An 18,810-nucleotide genomic window follows, 5' to 3' on the forward strand; every position below is an offset into this window, starting at 1 on the left:
ATATTTTACCTATTTAATATTACTAATATCTATTTCCTTATGTTAGTTTTATTTTAACTAAGTTATACTTAATCTTTTATTAGCATATATTACATATAGTTATGGGTTGTCTTACTGTATTTTGTGCATGAACATAACATATTTTGATCATATTAACAGCTAATTACTTTCTCTTGTTGTATTTTTAATCCCACTGATTATTTTTTAATTTTAACGTAATTTGGCATTCCTTTCTTATCTGCTTGCCCAACCTGTTCAACTATCATCAACATCATCATATATAATGACATATGTCTTACTTTAAAACAATGTCTTTTACACATTTAAAACAATATGTTTTACAAAAACAATGACAATTAGACATTTCTTATATGATTTTAATGTATTGAAAGCATACAAAATATACATTTCATGATGACAAAGATGAGCACATTAGTTTCTTAACTGCATCCTTCACATCCTTGTTTCTGAGACTGTATATAAGTGGGTTCAGCATGGGGATGATGATTGTGTAGAAGGCTGAAGCCACCTTGACCAGAAGCCAAGAACTTTTGGTGGTGGGAACACAATAAAGACAGATGAGAATGCTATGGAAAATAGTTATGGTAGTGAGATGGGAGGCACAGGTGGAGAAGACTTTGTAGCGCCCTCCTGTGGTAGGCATTTTCATGACAGTGATGACAATGAAAACATAAGAGGTGAGAATGATCATCAGACTGCTTAGCTCATTGAATGTACCAAGGATGAAAAGAGCCTTCTGACTAATGTAGGGGTCAGAGCAGGCTACAGCAACAATGGCATCATGCTCACACAGAAAGTTATTTATGAACTTGGTTCCACAGAACACCAAAGTCAACGTAAAATATACGAATACAAAAGAAGCAATTATACTCCAGGAATATGATGCAGCTACCAGGGACCAGCAGAGCTTCTGAGACATAGCTACTGTGTAGAGCAGAGGGTTACATACTGCCACAAACCTGTCATAGGCCATCACTGCCAAAAGGAAGGTTTCTGTCACCACAAATATGCATACAAGGAAGAATTGCATGATGCAGCCTGTGAAGGAGACCCTTCTGTCTTCCACAATTAAGTTTTCTAAGAGTTTTGGGGTGACAACAGTGGAGTAGCAGAAATCCACAAAAGAGAGATGACTAAGGAAAAAGTACATGGGAGTGTGGAGCTTAGGGCTGAGTCTGATGGTGGCAATCATGCCCAGGTTCCCCAGCACAGTTACTGTGTATATGGTCAGGAACAGAAGGAACAGGGGCACCTGGAGGTGTGGATATTCGGAGAAGCCCACGAGGATGAAGGTCACTCCAGAGGTCTGGTTTTCATAGTAACTATGGAAAATAGAGGAAAGAGTGATCTATCAATTAGTGAAGTATTATTTGTAAGAGAGAAAGTGACAATAGACAAAAAGTTATTGAGCAGTTTGATGGGTCTTCAGGAAAATAGCTTAAAAATAAAAGGTTGTTTATTATTTCAAATTTTTACTATATTATATATGTAATGACATAAATCTTCAACTTAAAATATTGAAGGAACAATTGTGAAAAACAAGTAGATATTTAACAAGTAAAATTTTAGTAAAAAATGCTTCTACTTTCATAGACAGCAAGTCTTATTGAGTATGACCCCTTTAATCAATCACTTGCATGAATTTGATATATTTTGCAGTTCAAGTAACATAAGCTCAAAAAGTGTTATATTATTAGTCCATGGCAATTTTTAATGTTTGTAGTTATAATGAACTTTTTTTAATACTAAAGGTTTATTCTTGGAGTACTGTTATGTTATTCATTATAATGTGACGAGAAAAATATGGCTGTCTTCTGTTTTGTGGAAATGGTCAAAAAGTAATCACGAAAAGAAAAATTCTCTTTCAATAAAATGTGTTTATGCTATGAGTGACACAGATATAAAGTCAACTAAAATGCAAACACACACACACAAATACACACAAACACACACACCATTTTAAGTTTTAAATGAAGTTCAAAGCTTTGCCAAAATTGAGTATCAAAATGGAGGCTTCCTAAAATTGATGCCTAAAACTCTTAAATGTAATTATCCATTTCTTCAGTAGTAAAAAGATTTTTCTAACAAACTTTGAAAGAAAAGATGAACTGGTGAGATACCTCAGTGTTCAAGACACTTTCCGCTCTTTCAGAGGAACCAGTTCAGTTCTCAACACCCATGCCCAGATTCTCAAATCTCTCCAGAACTTAGCTCCAGGGACACCCTCTCTTGTCATACATAGTCACTCTCATGCACCTAAAAATGCATATTAATGTAAACTTAAATATACATTTGTGAAATAACAATATATAATGTCTTAAAATGAAATAAGGCAGAAGACAAATTTGTAATGAAATTTAAGAAAAATGTAGTATAGTGTGTTATACAGGAGATAACAGCTTAAGTGGTAAAGATTTTGTGATAATCAGGCATTCTGAAAATTATACATAGATGTTCACACTTAGAAATAAAGTTTTTTTTTTTTTAAAGTCTCCCTGAACTATGGGGGAGATGCTTCCGAGTATTATTTAGAAACTAAATCAATGAAGATAACTTCCTCTTCTCCCATATATTCCATAATACTTTCAGATAATACAACAGTTTCCTACTCAAACAAACAAAAGAAAACAAAAGAAACTCCTGGGCAGTATTCTGCAATGGTCATCATGTTTCAACACAATTACTACATTCTTGCCACATTTCCAAAGAATATCACTACCACTTGAAGTCCTCTATCAAATACTGCTCTTCTCCTCAGCTATAGAAATCTTCGCAACGAATAAAACTGCTTTGAAAAGTCATGGCTCCCCATGGTAAGAATAATGGACTAAGTGTGATCCCTGAATATGCTATTGAAAGCAGATTCTGGAAGGATCAGGAAACAGCATGGATGAAGGAACAGAGCCCAAAGACAAGAAGAAAGAGAGGGAAAAGTTATGTTTAGGACATGGCATAGATGTGGCAAATATAGTTACAGGTGTTTGTGCTCACTCCACACAAAGAGAAGCTGGCATGGATCAGGTAAGGGTCCAGAGAATTCAATTTCTTGCATAATCTAGCAACTGTTGGATTCTATTGCAAAAGAAATAATTATAAGGTAAAATTATTTTGAACTTAAAATGTGTATACTGTAGTATGATGTATAAGACATGCAAAGTTTTCGTAACCAACTCTGCTAATCAAGCCTACAAAAATATGCACACAACTGTACAAACTTAGAAAGAAAATTTAAAAAAAAGTTTTCTCCTGAACTACGGTGTAGGTCGCACAGGATATATGTAAACACACAAAGAGAATAGCATCATGTTTTAGATTCTCCTACACATTTTCATAATTCTTTCATAGGATCACAATAGTCACCAACCCAGAGAAACAATATTGGAAAACTACAGCAGTTCTTTAACAGTCCACTGTAACAAACATCAGGTCTCAATGTAAGTCCTACAGTCTTGACTCACTTAACAAGCACATCCATACTACTTAAAATATTCTACCAAATTCTATATTCCTCCTTAAGAATAGACCTCATTGCAGTGAACAATAGTGAATTAAGAAGCTCAGGGCTCCACAAGACACTAAGAATAATGGACTGATGGCTGTTGATCCCTGAACATGATAGCATGACTTGGAGGATCAGGAAACACTATGGGGAAAAGAACAGAAAAACTATAAGAAATATTGTAAGTCAGGGTAAAAATACTACTTTGGGCACAGTACAGATGTGGCAAGTATAGGTAAGGTCTTTGTACTGGTTGTGCACAAACTGAAGCTGTCAGTATTCATGGATCAGATAAAGGTTCATTCAGTTCTACTCCTTGCAGAATTATAAATGATTGTTGTATTGTGGATTAAATGTAATCGCCTGCTTCAGTTTGATACAAAATAAGTAGTCCATCAATGTCCATTACATAGTTCCAAAATCAGATATACAGACGATTATAAAATAAAATAAAAATTCTAGAATGTGGAAATATAAATTTGTCTAAAGGGTGACAGAGATGAGATTGAGGTCAGAAAAAATAGGTAGATAGAGTAATTAAAGGGACTGTACATATATGATATTGTCAAGGAACAATCTTAACCAGTAAAACTATTTTATGTGACATTTTGATACATAAGGATGCTAACCTGCCATTTATGACTTTAAGTATTGGGGCGGGGTGATGGAGAGAAAGGATAATGTCTGAAATGTTAATAAATAAAAGATTCAATAAAAAAGAAAAAAAGAATTCCATTTTTTTCTTTTGGAATGAAACATGAAGTCTATATTGTTCTGATTTTTTAAACCACCATGCTCTACATATTCAGTCTCAATAAAACTGATGCATTACTTTTAAATCCTGGAATATTTGACACCCTGTTATAACTAACATTTAGTTTAACAAAAGGCATTATTTTTCTCATGTTTCTCAATATCCTCATGCATTATTGAATCATTCTTTGTGAAAGATATTACACAGTCTATTTGTCTTCTCCATACATAATCCACCAAAATTTTTGCCATTTCTCTACTACCACAACATATTGTTTATGCTATTTCAGGTTTCTGATACCAGCTTGTATGTAGCCCATACTGGCCTTCAAATAACTATGTAGCCACACTTTGCCACAAGTTTAGAACTCAATCAAGAATGAATTTTTAATCTGATATTTCTGATACCACCTTGTACGTAGCCCATACTGGCCTTCAAATAACTATGTAGCCACACTTTGCCACAAGTTTAGAACTCAATCAAGAATGAATTTTTAATCTGATATTCTAGTCTCAATTTTTTAAATGCTGAGATTACATATCTATGATACCATATTATACTTCAAATTCTAGTTTTATATAAAACCCTGTGGTTCTCACTTACCTGCACAGAGTTACAATACCTTAGAATTTACTATTATTCCAAGATGTTTCTTTCCTTGCTAGAAACAAAGAAAACATCAATTCTTCATTGAAGAAGAAAGCTGGAGTTAAGTTTTTAGGGCACCCGCAAATTTGGCTTTCCATTGTAAAGAACACTATGGCCTCATTTTCTCATGCAAATGAAATAACAGAACTGAACCAACTCACCTAAATACAGAGGGTTCTGAATGATGCATTTACTCAAGAATTCTTTGTTAAGATTAATGAGGTACCAAAATCTTCTTGCTTACTAGTTAAACAATAGATATAGCCCAGGAAGAATGTTCATCTGCAGTATATCTAGTGGGTGTTTTAAATGGAGTTTAGGCACTCCCTAAGACATACACAAAATATCAGACAGAACATCACATTTAAAAATTAAACACTGGTTCTAAATTTGGTGCAAATATATGTCCTCAAGTAATTGAGAACCAAGAGATTAGAAGTTTTCACTGTATAATTACCTAGGAGAATAAGATTTGAACAATTAGAGGTAACAAAGTTCTATGTGATTGTTTGTTACATATGAAAAGCCCTGGGGCATTTAATTAATCAACTGTATTTTGTAATAATAATGATTAATGTTAAAGTATATATGCAGTATATATACATGAATATATAATGTATGCATATATGAAAATCTATATATAATGTAATTATATATACTTTAATGGATATGAGTAAATATTTACACAATGAAAAACAGTTATATTAGTAGTTCAGGGAAAAATTGTATATATATAATATATATTATATATAACATATATAACATATATATATTAAAAATGCCCATTCAACCAAGAACAATATACAGATATGATGTATTTCCCATCAAAATCTCAACACAACATATTACAAACCTTGTATATACTCTTCTGCTTCTTGTGACAAAAACAAACAACAAAAATAACAAAAGAGGCAACAAAACAGTACACACAAACAACAATATCAGGACAGCTAAAACAATCATAAACAATCAGAGAACTGCTGGAGGCATCACCATCTCTGAATATGTATACGTGTATGTGTATATGTGTATATGTATTTATATTTATATATTGAATATTTATATTTTAATATATATTACAATTTGTTTTCCTGTACACTAGTGTTTGACTATCCCTAAAATTATAACATTTTCTACAAATATGTAAATAGGACTAATCAAATGTCAAATTCTGTAAAATCATTATCCAATGCATTTTTAAAATTTTGACTTTTTATTTGTATGTGTTTTTTTTTTTTTTCTGGCATATATGCCTGTGCATCCTAGATATGCCTGCTAGCCAAAAATATGTAGAGATTCTGTGGAACTGTGGTGAATTGTAATGTAAGTACTTGGTAGAATCTGTGATTTGAACATGGGCCCTCAGCATAAGCAACTAGTGTTTTAAACCAATTAGCCATATTTCCAATTTTCACCCACTCTTTTATGTGTGAACATGTCTGAGGGGGTAATGAATGTACAGATGAGTGTGTCCTCACTGCCCAATAGAATCTAATTCTGGAGTTGTAGAAATAGACAGATTTTATTTGCATCTATTGGAAGAGGAGGATATGTATTCAAACACAGAGTCATCTATTTTGTGCCATCATCTCATTATTAACACTCACTATAAAATAATATTATAGAGAATTTATTACTGTATTTTTGTAGCACAACTTTAAATCAGGGGTGGTGATGGCTCCAAAAGTTCTTTCACCGTCATGATTGTTTTAGCTGTCCTGATATTGTTGTGTTCTGTTTTGTTCCCTTTTTCATTGTTTTTGTTGTATTTTTATATAAAGTTGAACAGTACACTTATGAGGTGTGTAAAAAATTGTGTTGATATTTAGATGGGAATTACATTAAATGTATACATTGTTTTTGATTGAATGGACATTTTTCTATGTTGATCACACGGAAGAGTATGGGACATCTTTCCATTTTCTGATATTTACTTCAATTTCTTATTTCAAAACGTGAAGCTTTTATCATACAAGTCTTTCAACTCCTTGGTTACATTTGCTATAACATATATTATATTAGGCTATTGTAAAAAGTATCATTTAACTTCTTTCTCAATCATTTATTCAATTGTATATAAGTTTGGTGTCTTAGGGCTTTCCATCACTGTGAAGTGACACCTATAACAAAGTAATTCTTACTAAGAACAATATTTACTTGGGGCTGGCTAATAGGTGCTGAGGTTCAGTCCATTGTCCATTATCATCATGGCAGAAAGCATGGCAGTGTCTAGACAAGCATGGTGAGACATGAGACAAGCTGAGAGTTCTAAAACTTAAACCAAAGACCAGCAGGAGAAGACTGGCTCCCCGGCAACTAGGAGGAGGTTCTCTCAAAGCCCATCCCCACAGTCCCACAGTGATATATTTCTTCCAACACAGCCACTCCTCCTAGCAGTGCCACTCCCTAGGCCAAGCCAAATCCAACCACCATCGATGACTACTGATTATGCATTTGCAGTTATGTTATTTTCTTCTTAATAAAGAAGCAATTTTCTTCTTTTTCTTCCTAGTGTTTCACTACCATAAGTATTTAAGGAAAAAAATGACAATAGTATTCACAAATTAGGAAAGGAATTATGAAGATAATTCATTATTCAGCAGGTGCTGTGGTTTACATAAAAGCATATAGAAAATGTCTAATTGTCATTGTTTTTTGTAAATCATATTGTCTTAAATATGTAAAACACATTGATTTAAAGTAAGACATATGTCATTATATAGGATGTTGGTGATAGTTGAACGATTGTGCAAGCAGGTAAGAAGGGAATACCAAATTATGTTGCAAATAAGAAAGAATCAGTGGAATAAAACTGCAACAAGAAGAAGTAATTAGCTATTAAGGTGATAAAAATAGGTTATGTTCATGCACAAAATAACGTAAGATAGCCCATAACTATATGTAATATATGCTAATAAAAGATTAAGTATAACTTAGTTAATTTAAACTTAACATAACAAGATATTGCTAGTATTAAATAGATAAAATATATGCATCATCACTCCTGTATTACATTGTAATATCAATATCTTGTTCTATAAGTTCAAACACCAATTAATATATTTTGTTGAAACATTACAATTACAAATGATTTTCTTTTATTTCTTCAACAATTTTATTTCTATCTACATATTCACATTCTAAGCCCACTAATCTCATCAGTTACAGATATGACGAGATTCTAATTTGCTTTTGATAGACTTATAAAACAGCAAAAAAAAAAAACACCAAAATTGCACATGGAAGGGGTCTATTTAGCTTACTTGTTTTTTACAGTCCATCAATAAAGGAAGTCAAAGGACAAACTTAAGCAAAATCTGGAGGCAAGGACTGAAGCAGGCCAAGGAGAAATGCTGCTTACTGACATTCTTAGCCTGCTCTCTTATGCAAATCAATAACCAGGTATACCTTCACCTATAGAGGATATAGGATCCTCTCACATCAATCAGTCAAGGTTGGAGCTCATGATACTTTACCTCATGCATAATTAAGGAATGAAGATTCAAATCTTGGGCTAGTGTTGTGCAAATAACCACAGATACCTTATGACCATGAATGGAAAGTTTAAATTATGTCCAGAAAACATGGATTTACAGCATTCTTGTCAAAACTTCTCTCTCTTACATTCTTTCTGCACTACTTCCACAATAATCCTTGAGCCTTGGAAAGGATGTTGTTCTATTTAGTGATGAACAGTCCAGAGTCACATTGTCTGCATTTAGACCTACAATCTGTTTCTGCAATAACTATGGCCAACAACAGCAACAACAACAAGCCTTCACTGATAGAGGCTGTGAGGAGCACTAATCTACAGGAATAAAAATATTTGCTTAAAATGCAATATAACATCATATTTATGTAGCTGAAACAGCAGTACTCTTTTTCTCTTTGGCTTATGAACAAGCCAAGAAAAGGCTGCTTACACTATATACAATATAAGACAGACAGACAGACAGACAGACAGACAGACACACACACACACACACACACACAGACACACACACACTCACACAGAACCACTTATAAATTGGTTATGGAGGAAGACAAAAGATCCCACAATTCAACAGGCTATTGATTTCCAACAGAAGTCATCTGCTTCCAAACAGAACTAACTTGATTAAGCCTGTAGGAGCCATGCTCTCATGTACTACTGTATATGTCTTTATAGAAAAATGAGTTTTGTACCTGATGTGGTCCACAGATATGTAGGAACCCTAGTGAATTTTCTCACTATTTGCTTAGATAGATCATTCCTGTACTGTGAAAAATATCCAGCAGAATGGAAAGTACCTGTTAAACAGGCTGGTTTTTCACTGCCAAACAGACAAAGCTTTTTGTATCTTCAGCAACTGCATCCTAAGATGAACATGTGATGGAAACCAATAGCCTGTTCTATATGGGGCCTTTTTTACTTCCTCCATGACTACCACCAGCTCATGCACAGCAATTCTACATTTGATACTGAGATTGTTCTCAAATTATCTTTGATTTCTCATAGTCATGTCATCTAGCCTTATATGGTACATCCATTTAAATGCTTTTTTTCTTTAACGAATCTAGGTTCTTTAGATGTTTAATATACTAACAAAGTAGGAAGTTTCCACTGATTCTTTTCTACATTTCTTTGTTTTGCTATACACTATCTCAACCCTTTACTCTTTCCAACTCCCATATCCCATTCCTGTCTCAGCCTTCTAAATGTGGTATTCCTCTCTGCTTCATTCAGATCACTGGTGTTCTGCTATCCCCCTAACTTTAGGCCTCTTTCATCCATCATCTTCTATTGATCTCTTTTTGAATTCCTGGGCTTAACATGCACTCCAATTTAAAAAATGTATAACCAATAGATGAAAGGATTGGCATATGTTAAAGAACACACACTAATCTAGGCCTAAGTTAGATCACTTAATATGCTTTTTCCAATTTCATCCATTTTTCTGTTCATTTCATAATTTTATTTTCATTGCAGATGAATAAACAAATTTTATGTATGTACTATAATTTAAATATCTGTAAATTTACTTGTGGGCACCTAGAGTGGTTATATACCTCACCCTTTTAACTAGATGATCAATGAGAACCAATGAGTAAGGTTGTCTGTAGGGGGATCCAGAGCATTTAGAGTACACTCCAGAGTTGCATATCTGAGATATGAGAAAGTTCTATTTTTGAATTTATTACAACATTCCACACTGAAGTATCTGTACCTGTTTATATGCCCTACAACTATGAATAAATATTCCCCTATCCAAGTATCCTCATGAGTTCTGATTGTCATTGTTCCCTACATATTAGTTACTTTGCCTAAAGTTACATGTAATCTCAATATGGTTGTCAATTTTTTTTATTATGTCTCAGAATGATGAACATATTTAAAAATGTTTATTGGGAGCTTATATGTATTTTGGAAACCATTCCATTGCAAAGTAATTTTTTTCTTCATTTTATTTTATGTTCTAGATGTTAATCCTCTCTCAGATGTATTTTAATCAGAGATGATTGGTAAACCTTTATTTTTGAGCCCCTTTCTTCCCAGAGTACAATAGGAAATGAGTAACCAAGATATATAAGATTATATCATCCTACTTACACTTCATTCAAAATTGTCTTTTGGATTGGCAGTGGTGTTGCATGCCTTTAATCCCAGCACTTGGGATATAGAGGCAGACAGATTTCTGAGTTCGAGGACAACAGGGTCTACAGAGTGAGTTCCAGGACAGCCAGGGCTACATAGAAAAACCCTTACTTGAAAAACCAAAAAAAAAAAAATGTTCTTTTGTATATGAAAATAGAATTTAATTGGGGTAATATATAAATGGTATTTAATAGATTTAAGTATACAATATTTTAAAATATAGCAGAGCTGTATATAAAGGGATTAGTATATTCTAGTTAACCTATATGAAACACACCCAATACAGATATTTTATTTACTAGCTGTATTGATCAGGTTTTGATTCTATTAACTTATATCGCAGCCATATGTCCCTTGTTACTTGTTTCTCCTGGCCATATCTTTGCTCATGGTGTATCACTTCTCAATGGCAGCCTCCTTTCTTTATGTCTTTTTAAATTATCCTTAGTTTCTCCTGAGACCCCTCACTGGATTATCAAATCTCACCTTTTTCTCCATACTACACAATCACAGGTTCTAATTTTTTATTAACAAATTAACTTTAAATTGGGGAGCAGATTTTACAAAACATCACTTGGTATACATGAGGATTTCCTTACCAGAGGCAACCAGATCTTATGGGACAGTATGTAATATTTGAATAAATAAGAGCACAAGACCAAACCTACCAGCTGTGTTAGGAAATGGCTTTAATATCAGTACTGGAAGACAGAGCATGTGGATATTTGTGAGGTCAGCATAGTCTACAGAGCAAGTTCCAGATCACCCAAGGATTTCACAGGGAAATTCTATTTTAATCCCTCATTAAACAAAGAAAATACCTGTAAATTCAGTTGGTAAACTGTATGGTGACTTGAAATGTACAGAAGATTTAATGGGAAGGTTTCACACTTAATTGGAAATACCCAAAGGATTAAAGCATTAAAATGTATGTCAATTGCCAGTGGCCAGCACTGACAGTTCTTTCCTTTTTGGTTCTTCTACAAGCAGAGGGGGAGGAAGAAGGTCTGAGGTGGTAAGACTTGGTCTTACAAGATATTTAAGGATGCTGTATAATAGTAAAACATTTACCTATCTTAAGTCTAAGTCACTGTTTCAGTAGATGACCTGCCTTCTGAGTTCCTCTAAGGAGAGAAACTGCTTAGCACCTCATCCTAAAACAGCAGAGGATTAAGTAAAGTAGTCTTTGTATTATCTGTCCTGCTAGTTGAAGTTGCAGGAAGAAAAAGAAATACTTTGAAAAGTAATTTTAGCCTTAATTTATAAGTATTCTTTAAAGGGTTTCCTAAGAAATTTCTCTAAGAAAAGGGAGAAAAAGGTTTTCAAGAAAAGGTGGAAAAGGGATATTTTTCTCTTTGTCCTCAACACTTATACATCTTTTTGAATACATGAACACATGGTAAAAAGATCATCACATGTTTATACATAGATTCAAATCATAAATTGAATAAGAACTTTACAACATAAAGTGTTTAATATGCATATCCATTAGGAGTTATTATTTGGCTAAATATTCATCACCTGTCTTAAGCTCAACAGGTACAAGGAAGGTTAAAAACCATAACTTTTGTGAATATGTAATTAGTAAAGTTTTGTATAGATAAACCCAGTCAATATTTTTATCTTCTGTCCTTGTACTTTTAGTAAATCATTAATTCACTTTTTATGACCTTTGGTTAATGGATTTACAACCTCTTGAATTAATAGTAGATCCCTGCTTGCTTTCTCAGGAGCAATTACCTCATGATACTTGAAGACAGGCAGAGTTCTCAATTCAGATTTGATTATCAGAGAACCTAAAAGTAGTCCTATTATAAAAGAGCTTAATAATTGCTAATATAATTTTTAAAATTTTTATAAGATCATCATTAAGAATTAAAAGTCATCTATTTTTATATATAGAATCACTACAAGACAGTATAGTTTGTTGTTCTGTAGAATTCTGCTCAAAAGGGTGGACTAATATCCAGAGATTGCAATGTATATTTAATAATAACAGAAAAGGCATATTAATAGAAAGAATATTTCCTAAAATGAAATTCTCCTGGGCCTTGACTACAGGAGCAAGTAAATGAATTGTAGCTTTCCGTCAAAGGAAGACCCATCTCAGGAAGATCACTACTAGTTTTTAGCTTCTTCTTCTTGGCTCCTTGCAGTCAGTAATTTGAAAGGTTTAGTAAAATCATTGAACATTGTCATTTCTATGTTATATATTAATATGATTATCAATAAAAATTATAGAAATAAGTGTATTTTATAAATAATAAAATGGTTTAACTTAATGATTCACTATACATTCTACTCTGAGTTGCTGGTTCAGAACACTGTAGTATTACGAGTTGTGGGTAATATTCTTACATTATCCCTGATACATGAAGTACTAAAATAATTCACAAAAACCTAACAGGAAATTAGTCTACATTTTTAGGATATTTTTAGTTAATGTGAATTTCCATCCAACAAAACCAGTAGCCCCATGGATCAAGGAAGAACCAATACTGAAGACTATTATCAAACTAGCCCCATATAATACTACAAGATGCTCAAAAGTTAATGTCAAGGAAACTTCAGCAATTTGCTACTAATGAATGCCGGTCTGTTAATATTATTGTTAAGTATTGTTCCTTTTTATCAAAGAAGAAATCATGCAAATTTGTACTAGTTACGTCAACATGGTGCTTATTATATTTTACTAAAATAGAAATGATCTAGACGTCCATAAATACTTACTAGACAGTATTCAAATAAGAATGTCAATAAGAAAGTACAGAGATAAAGCTACACAGAAATACTAAAAAATTGTTAAATTTATATGGGTTAAGATACATGTTTGTTAGCAAGTGCCTATACAAATTACATAAAATATAATTTACCTATGAGAATTTTGAATCTCTGTGAAAGAATAAAAGGGTGTATAGTGATGGATAATTTTAACCCAGTAGCTGCAAAACAGGATTGGACATTAGGGAAGCTTAGAGTACAGACCTACTTTAGTATCATGAGATGCTGTTACAAAGAATTAAACAAGCCTGAAGATCAGAAGAACTATGTTTTTCTGTTTTTAAATTAGAAAAATCCTTGCAAAAATAGTCCAAATAGTTCATACAAAAGCATCATTCATAACCAATATTTCCTATTCAATAGCTTTCAAGCTTAAACTCAGAAATTTTCCTTGATAAAGTTATACATATCATCTGAAACATTTTGATGTATGAATTACAATAAAATCTTCCTCAAAACCTAAATATTTTCATTAAAATAACTGTAAGACATTTTAATTTAAATCCTAGGTTTAACAATCTATAATCTTATTTATAATTTACAAGTTATGATACTAAATATGGGAATGTGATAACACTGTGAAGTTTGCTAAAAAAAATACCTGAAAAATAGATCTATTTGCTTTTCAGAATGAAAACCAAAACAATCAATAAATACTTAATTATTCAGGGAATACATTTCATTGATGACAAAGATGAGCACATTAGTTTCTTAACTGCATCCTTCACATCCTTGTTCCTGAGACTGTATATAAGTGGGTTCAGCATGGGAATGATAACTGTGTAGAAGACTGAAGCCACCTTGACTAGAAGCCAAGAACTTTTGGTGGTGGGAACACAGTAAAGACAGATGAGTATGCTATGGAAAATAGTGATGGTAGTGAGATGGGAGGCACAAGTGGAGAAGACTTTGTAGCGCCCTCCAGTGGTAGGCATTTTCATGACAGTGCTGACAATGAAAACATAAGAGGTGAGAATGATCATCAGACTGCTTAGCTCATTGAATGTACCAATGATGAAAATGACTTTCTGACTAATGTAGGGGTCAGAGCATGCTACAGCAACAATGGCATCATGCTCACACACAAAGTTATTTATAAACTTGGTTCCACAGAAGACCAAAGTCAGCATAAAATATATGAATACAAAAGAGGAGATTATACCCCAGGAATATGATGCAGCTACCAGGGACCAGCAGAGCTTCTGAGACATAGCTACTGTGTAGAGCAGAGGGTTGCATACTGCCACAAACCTGTCATAGGCCATCACTGCCAACATGAAGGTTTCTGTCACCACAAATATGCATACAAAGAAAAATTGCATGACACAGCCTGTGAAGGAGATTCTTCTGTCTTCCACAATCAAGTTTTCTAAGAGCTTTGGGGTAACAACAGTGGAGTAGCAGAAATCCAAAAAGGAGAGATGACTAAGGAAAAAGTACATGGGAGTGTGGAGCTTAGGGCTGAGCCTGATGGTGGCAATCATGCCCAGGTTCCCCAGCACAGTGACTGTGTATATGGTCAGGAACAGGAGGAACAGGGGCACCTGGAGGTGTGGATATTTGGAGAAGCCCACGAGGATGAAGGTCACTCCAGAGGTCTGGTTTTTATAAATACTATGGAAAATAGAGGAAAGAGTGATCAATCAATTATAGAAGTATTATTTGCAATAGAGAAAGTGACAATAGACAAAAAGTTATTGAGCAATTTGATGGGTCTTAAGGAAAATAGCTTAAATATAATAGGTTGTTTATTATTTCAAATTTTTACTGTATTATATATGTAATGACATAAATCTTTAACTTAAAATTTGAAGGAATAATTGTGTAAAAAGAAGTAGATATTTACCAAGTAAAATTTTAACAAAAATGCTTATACTTTCATAGACAGCAAGTCTTATTGAGTATGACCCCTTTAATCAATAACTTGCATGAATTTGATGTATTTTGCAGTTCAAGTAACATAAGCCCTCAAAATATTATAGAACTAATCCATGGAAATTTTTAATGTTTGTAGTTATAATGATCTGTATTTAATATTAAAGTTTTATTCTTGGAGTACTGTCATGTTATTCATTATAATGTTATGAGAAAAATATGGCTGTCTTCTATTTTGGTGAAATAGTCAAAAAGTAATCATGAAAAAAAATTTATCTTTCAATGAAATGTGTTTACGCTATGAGTAACACAGATATAAAGTCATCTAAAACACACACACACACTCACACACACACACACACTTTAAGTATTAAATGAAGTTTAAATCATTGCCAAAATTAACTTTCAAAATGGAGGCTTCCTAAAATTGATGCGTAAAACTCTTAAATGTTATTATCTATTTCTTCAATAGTACAAAGATTTTTCTAACAAACTTTGAAAGAAAAGCTGAACTGGAGAGATACCTCAGTGTTCAAGATGCTCTCTGCTCTTTCAGAGGAACCAGTTCAGTTCTCAGCACCCATGCCCAGATTCTCAGATCTCCCCAGAACTGATCTCCAGGGATACCCTCTCCTGTCATGCATAGTCACAATCACTCACCTAAAATGCATATTAATGAAAACACAAATATTCATGTTGTGAAACAACAATATATAATGTCTTAAAAATGATATAAGTCACAAGGCAAATTTGTAATAACTTTAAGTAAAAAAAGTTTACTTAAGTAAACTTTAAGTAGTATAGTGTATTATACAGGAAATAACAACTTAAGTGGTACAGATCTCATGATAATCAGGCATTCTGAAAATTATACACAGATGTTCATACTTAGTAATACATTTTTTAAAAAGTCTCCCTGAACTATGGGGGAGATGCTTCTGGGTATTATTTAGAAACTAAATCAATGAAGATAACTTCCTTGTCTCCTATATATTTCTATAATACTGTCAGATAATACAACAGTTTCCTACTTGAACAAACAAAAGAAAACAAAAAAAGAAACTCCTGGGCAGTCTTCTGCAATGCTCATCATGTTTCAATACAATTACTACGTTCTTGACACATTTCCAGGGCAGATCACTACCACTGGAAATGTTCTAACAAATGATACTCTTCTCCTTAAGCATAGAAGTCTTTGCAATGAATAAAACTGCTTTAAAAAGTCATGGCTCCTCATGGTGAGAATAATGGACTAAGTGTGATCCCTGAATATGCTACTGATAGCAGATTCTGGAAGGATCAGGAAACAGCATGGATGAAGGAACAGAGCCCAAAGACAAGAATAAAGAGAGGGAAATGTTATCTTCAGAGCCTGGCATAGCTTTGGCAAATATAGTTACAGGTGTTTGTTCTCAATCCACAGAAAGAGAAGCTGGCAGTACTCTTGGATCAGATAAGTGTGATAGTACTCAATTTCTTGCATAATCCAGCAACTGTTGGATTCTATTGCAAATAAAATAATTATAAGGTAAATTTGTTCTGAACTTAAAAAGTGTAAACTGTAGTATGATGTACAAGAGGTGCAAAGTTTTAGTAAACATCTCTGCTAATCAAGCCTACAGAAATTTATACACAACTGTAAACACTTAGGAAGAAAATAGAAAAAAAGTTTTCTCCTGAACTATGGTGTAGGTGCCACAGTATATATATATATATATATATATATATATATATATATATATATATATATAGACACTCAAAGAGAATAGCATCATGTTTTAGATTCTCCTACACATTTTCAGTATCCTTTCATAGGATCACAATAGCCTTCAACCCAGAGAAACAATATTCAAAAAAACCACAGCAATTCTTGTACACTCCACTGTAACAGACATCAGGTCTCAATGCTAGTCCTACAGTCTTGCCTCATTTAACAAGCCCATCCATACTACTTAAAATATTCTACCAAATGCTATATTCCTCCTTAAAAATAGAACTCATTGCAGTGAACAATTGTGAATTAAGGAGCTCAGGGCTCCTCGAGACACTCAGAATAATGAACTGATGGCAGTTGATCCCTGAACATGATAGCATGCCTTGTAGGATCAGGAAACACTATGGAATAAAGAACAGAAAAACTGTGAGAAACACTGTAAGTCAAGGTGAAAATACTATTTTCTGGGCACAGTACAAATGTGGCAAATATAGCTAAAGTTGTTAGTTCTGGTTCTGCACAAACTGAAGCTTTCATTATTCATGGATCAGATCAAGGTTCATATGATTCTATTCCTTGCAGAATTATAAATGATTGTTGTATTGTGGGTTAAAGGTAATCACCTGCTTGAGTTTGATAAAAAATAAGTAGTCTATCAGTGTATCAGTGTTGAGTACATAGTTCCAAAATTGGATATACAGACTATTATAATATAAGATAAAAATTCTAGAATGTGGAAACATATATTTGTCTAAAGGGTGACAGAGATGAGATTGAGGTCAGAAAGAATAGGTGGAGAGAGTAAACAAAGGCATTATACATCTTTGATATTGTCAAAGAACAATTTTAACCAGTAAACTTGGTTATGTGACATCTTGTGTGTAATGTACATAAGGATGCTAACCTGCCATTCATGACATTAAGAATTCGGGAAGGGGGTGGGTGGAGAAAAAGGATAATGTCTGAAATGTAAATAAATAAAATATTCAATAAAAAAGAAAAAAAGAGTTCCATTTTCTTGGAATGAAACATGAAGTCTATATTGTTCTGATATTTGAAACCACCAGACTCTACATATTAAGTCTCAAAGAAGCTGCTGCATTCTTTTTAAACCCTGGAATATTTGACACTCTGTCAAAACTAACATATTTAACTTAAGAAAAGGCATTATTTTTCTCCTGTTTTTCAATGTCCTCATGCATTATTGAATCATTCTCTGTGATAGACATTACACAGTCCATATGTCTGCTCTATACATAATAAGCCAAAATGTTTGCCATTTCTCTACTACCACAACATTTGTTTTTGCTATTTTAGGTTTCTGATACCAGCTTGTATGTAGCCCATACTGGCCTTCAAATAACTATGTAGCCACCATTGCCACAAGTTTAGAACTCAATCAAGAATGAATTTTTAATCTGATATTCTAGTCTCAACTTTTTAAATGCTGACATTATATGTCTATGACACCATATTATACTTCAAATTCTAGTTTTATTTAAAACTCTGTGGTTCTCACTTACCTTCAGAGAGTTATAATACCTTAGAGCTTACTCTTAATCCAATATGTTTCTTTCCTTGATAGATACACAGGAAACATCAATTCTTCATTGAAGAAGAAAGCTGGATTTAAGCTTTTAGAGGACCCACAAATTTGGCTTTCCATTGTAAAGAACACTATGGCATCATTTTCTCATGCAAATGAAATATAGAACTGAATCAACTCACCTAAATGCAGAGGGTTCTGAATGATGCATTTACTCAGGAATTCTTTGTTAAGATTAATGAGGTACCGAAATCTTCTTGCTTTCTAGCTAAACAATAGATATAGCCCTGGAAGAATGTTCATTTGCACTATATGTAGTGGATATTTTTAAGTAAAG

The 18,810-nt window shown here is 33.2% G+C and overlaps 2 protein-coding genes across 2 annotated transcripts; both read right to left on the reverse strand.

The window, feature by feature from the left end:
- Positions 1 to 376: 376 nt before the first annotated feature.
- On the reverse strand, positions 377 to 5,301 carry LOC117703173 (olfactory receptor 5D13-like). Its single transcript, XM_076928274.1, has 2 exons — positions 5,084 to 5,301; positions 377 to 1,343 (listed from the first exon to the last, which is right to left on the reverse strand). Exons 1-2 carry the CDS (start codon positions 5,110 to 5,112, stop codon positions 410 to 412), a joined length of 963 nt encoding a protein of 320 aa, XP_076784389.1. The 5' UTR covers positions 5,113 to 5,301; the 3' UTR covers positions 377 to 409.
- Positions 5,302 to 10,746: 5,445 nt separating this feature from the next.
- LOC117703174 (olfactory receptor 5D13-like) lies at positions 10,747 to 18,810 on the reverse strand. Its single transcript, XM_076928275.1, has 2 exons — positions 18,656 to 18,810; positions 10,747 to 14,952 (listed from the first exon to the last, which is right to left on the reverse strand). The coding sequence occupies exons 1-2, from the start codon at positions 18,682 to 18,684 to the stop codon at positions 14,004 to 14,006; spliced, it is 978 nt and encodes a 325-aa protein (XP_076784390.1). The 5' UTR covers positions 18,685 to 18,810; the 3' UTR covers positions 10,747 to 14,003.

The sequence above is a fragment of the Arvicanthis niloticus genome, chromosome 2 (assembly GCF_011762505.2).
Source record: "Arvicanthis niloticus isolate mArvNil1 chromosome 2, mArvNil1.pat.X, whole genome shotgun sequence".
NCBI lineage: Eukaryota > Metazoa > Chordata > Mammalia > Rodentia > Muridae > Arvicanthis > Arvicanthis niloticus.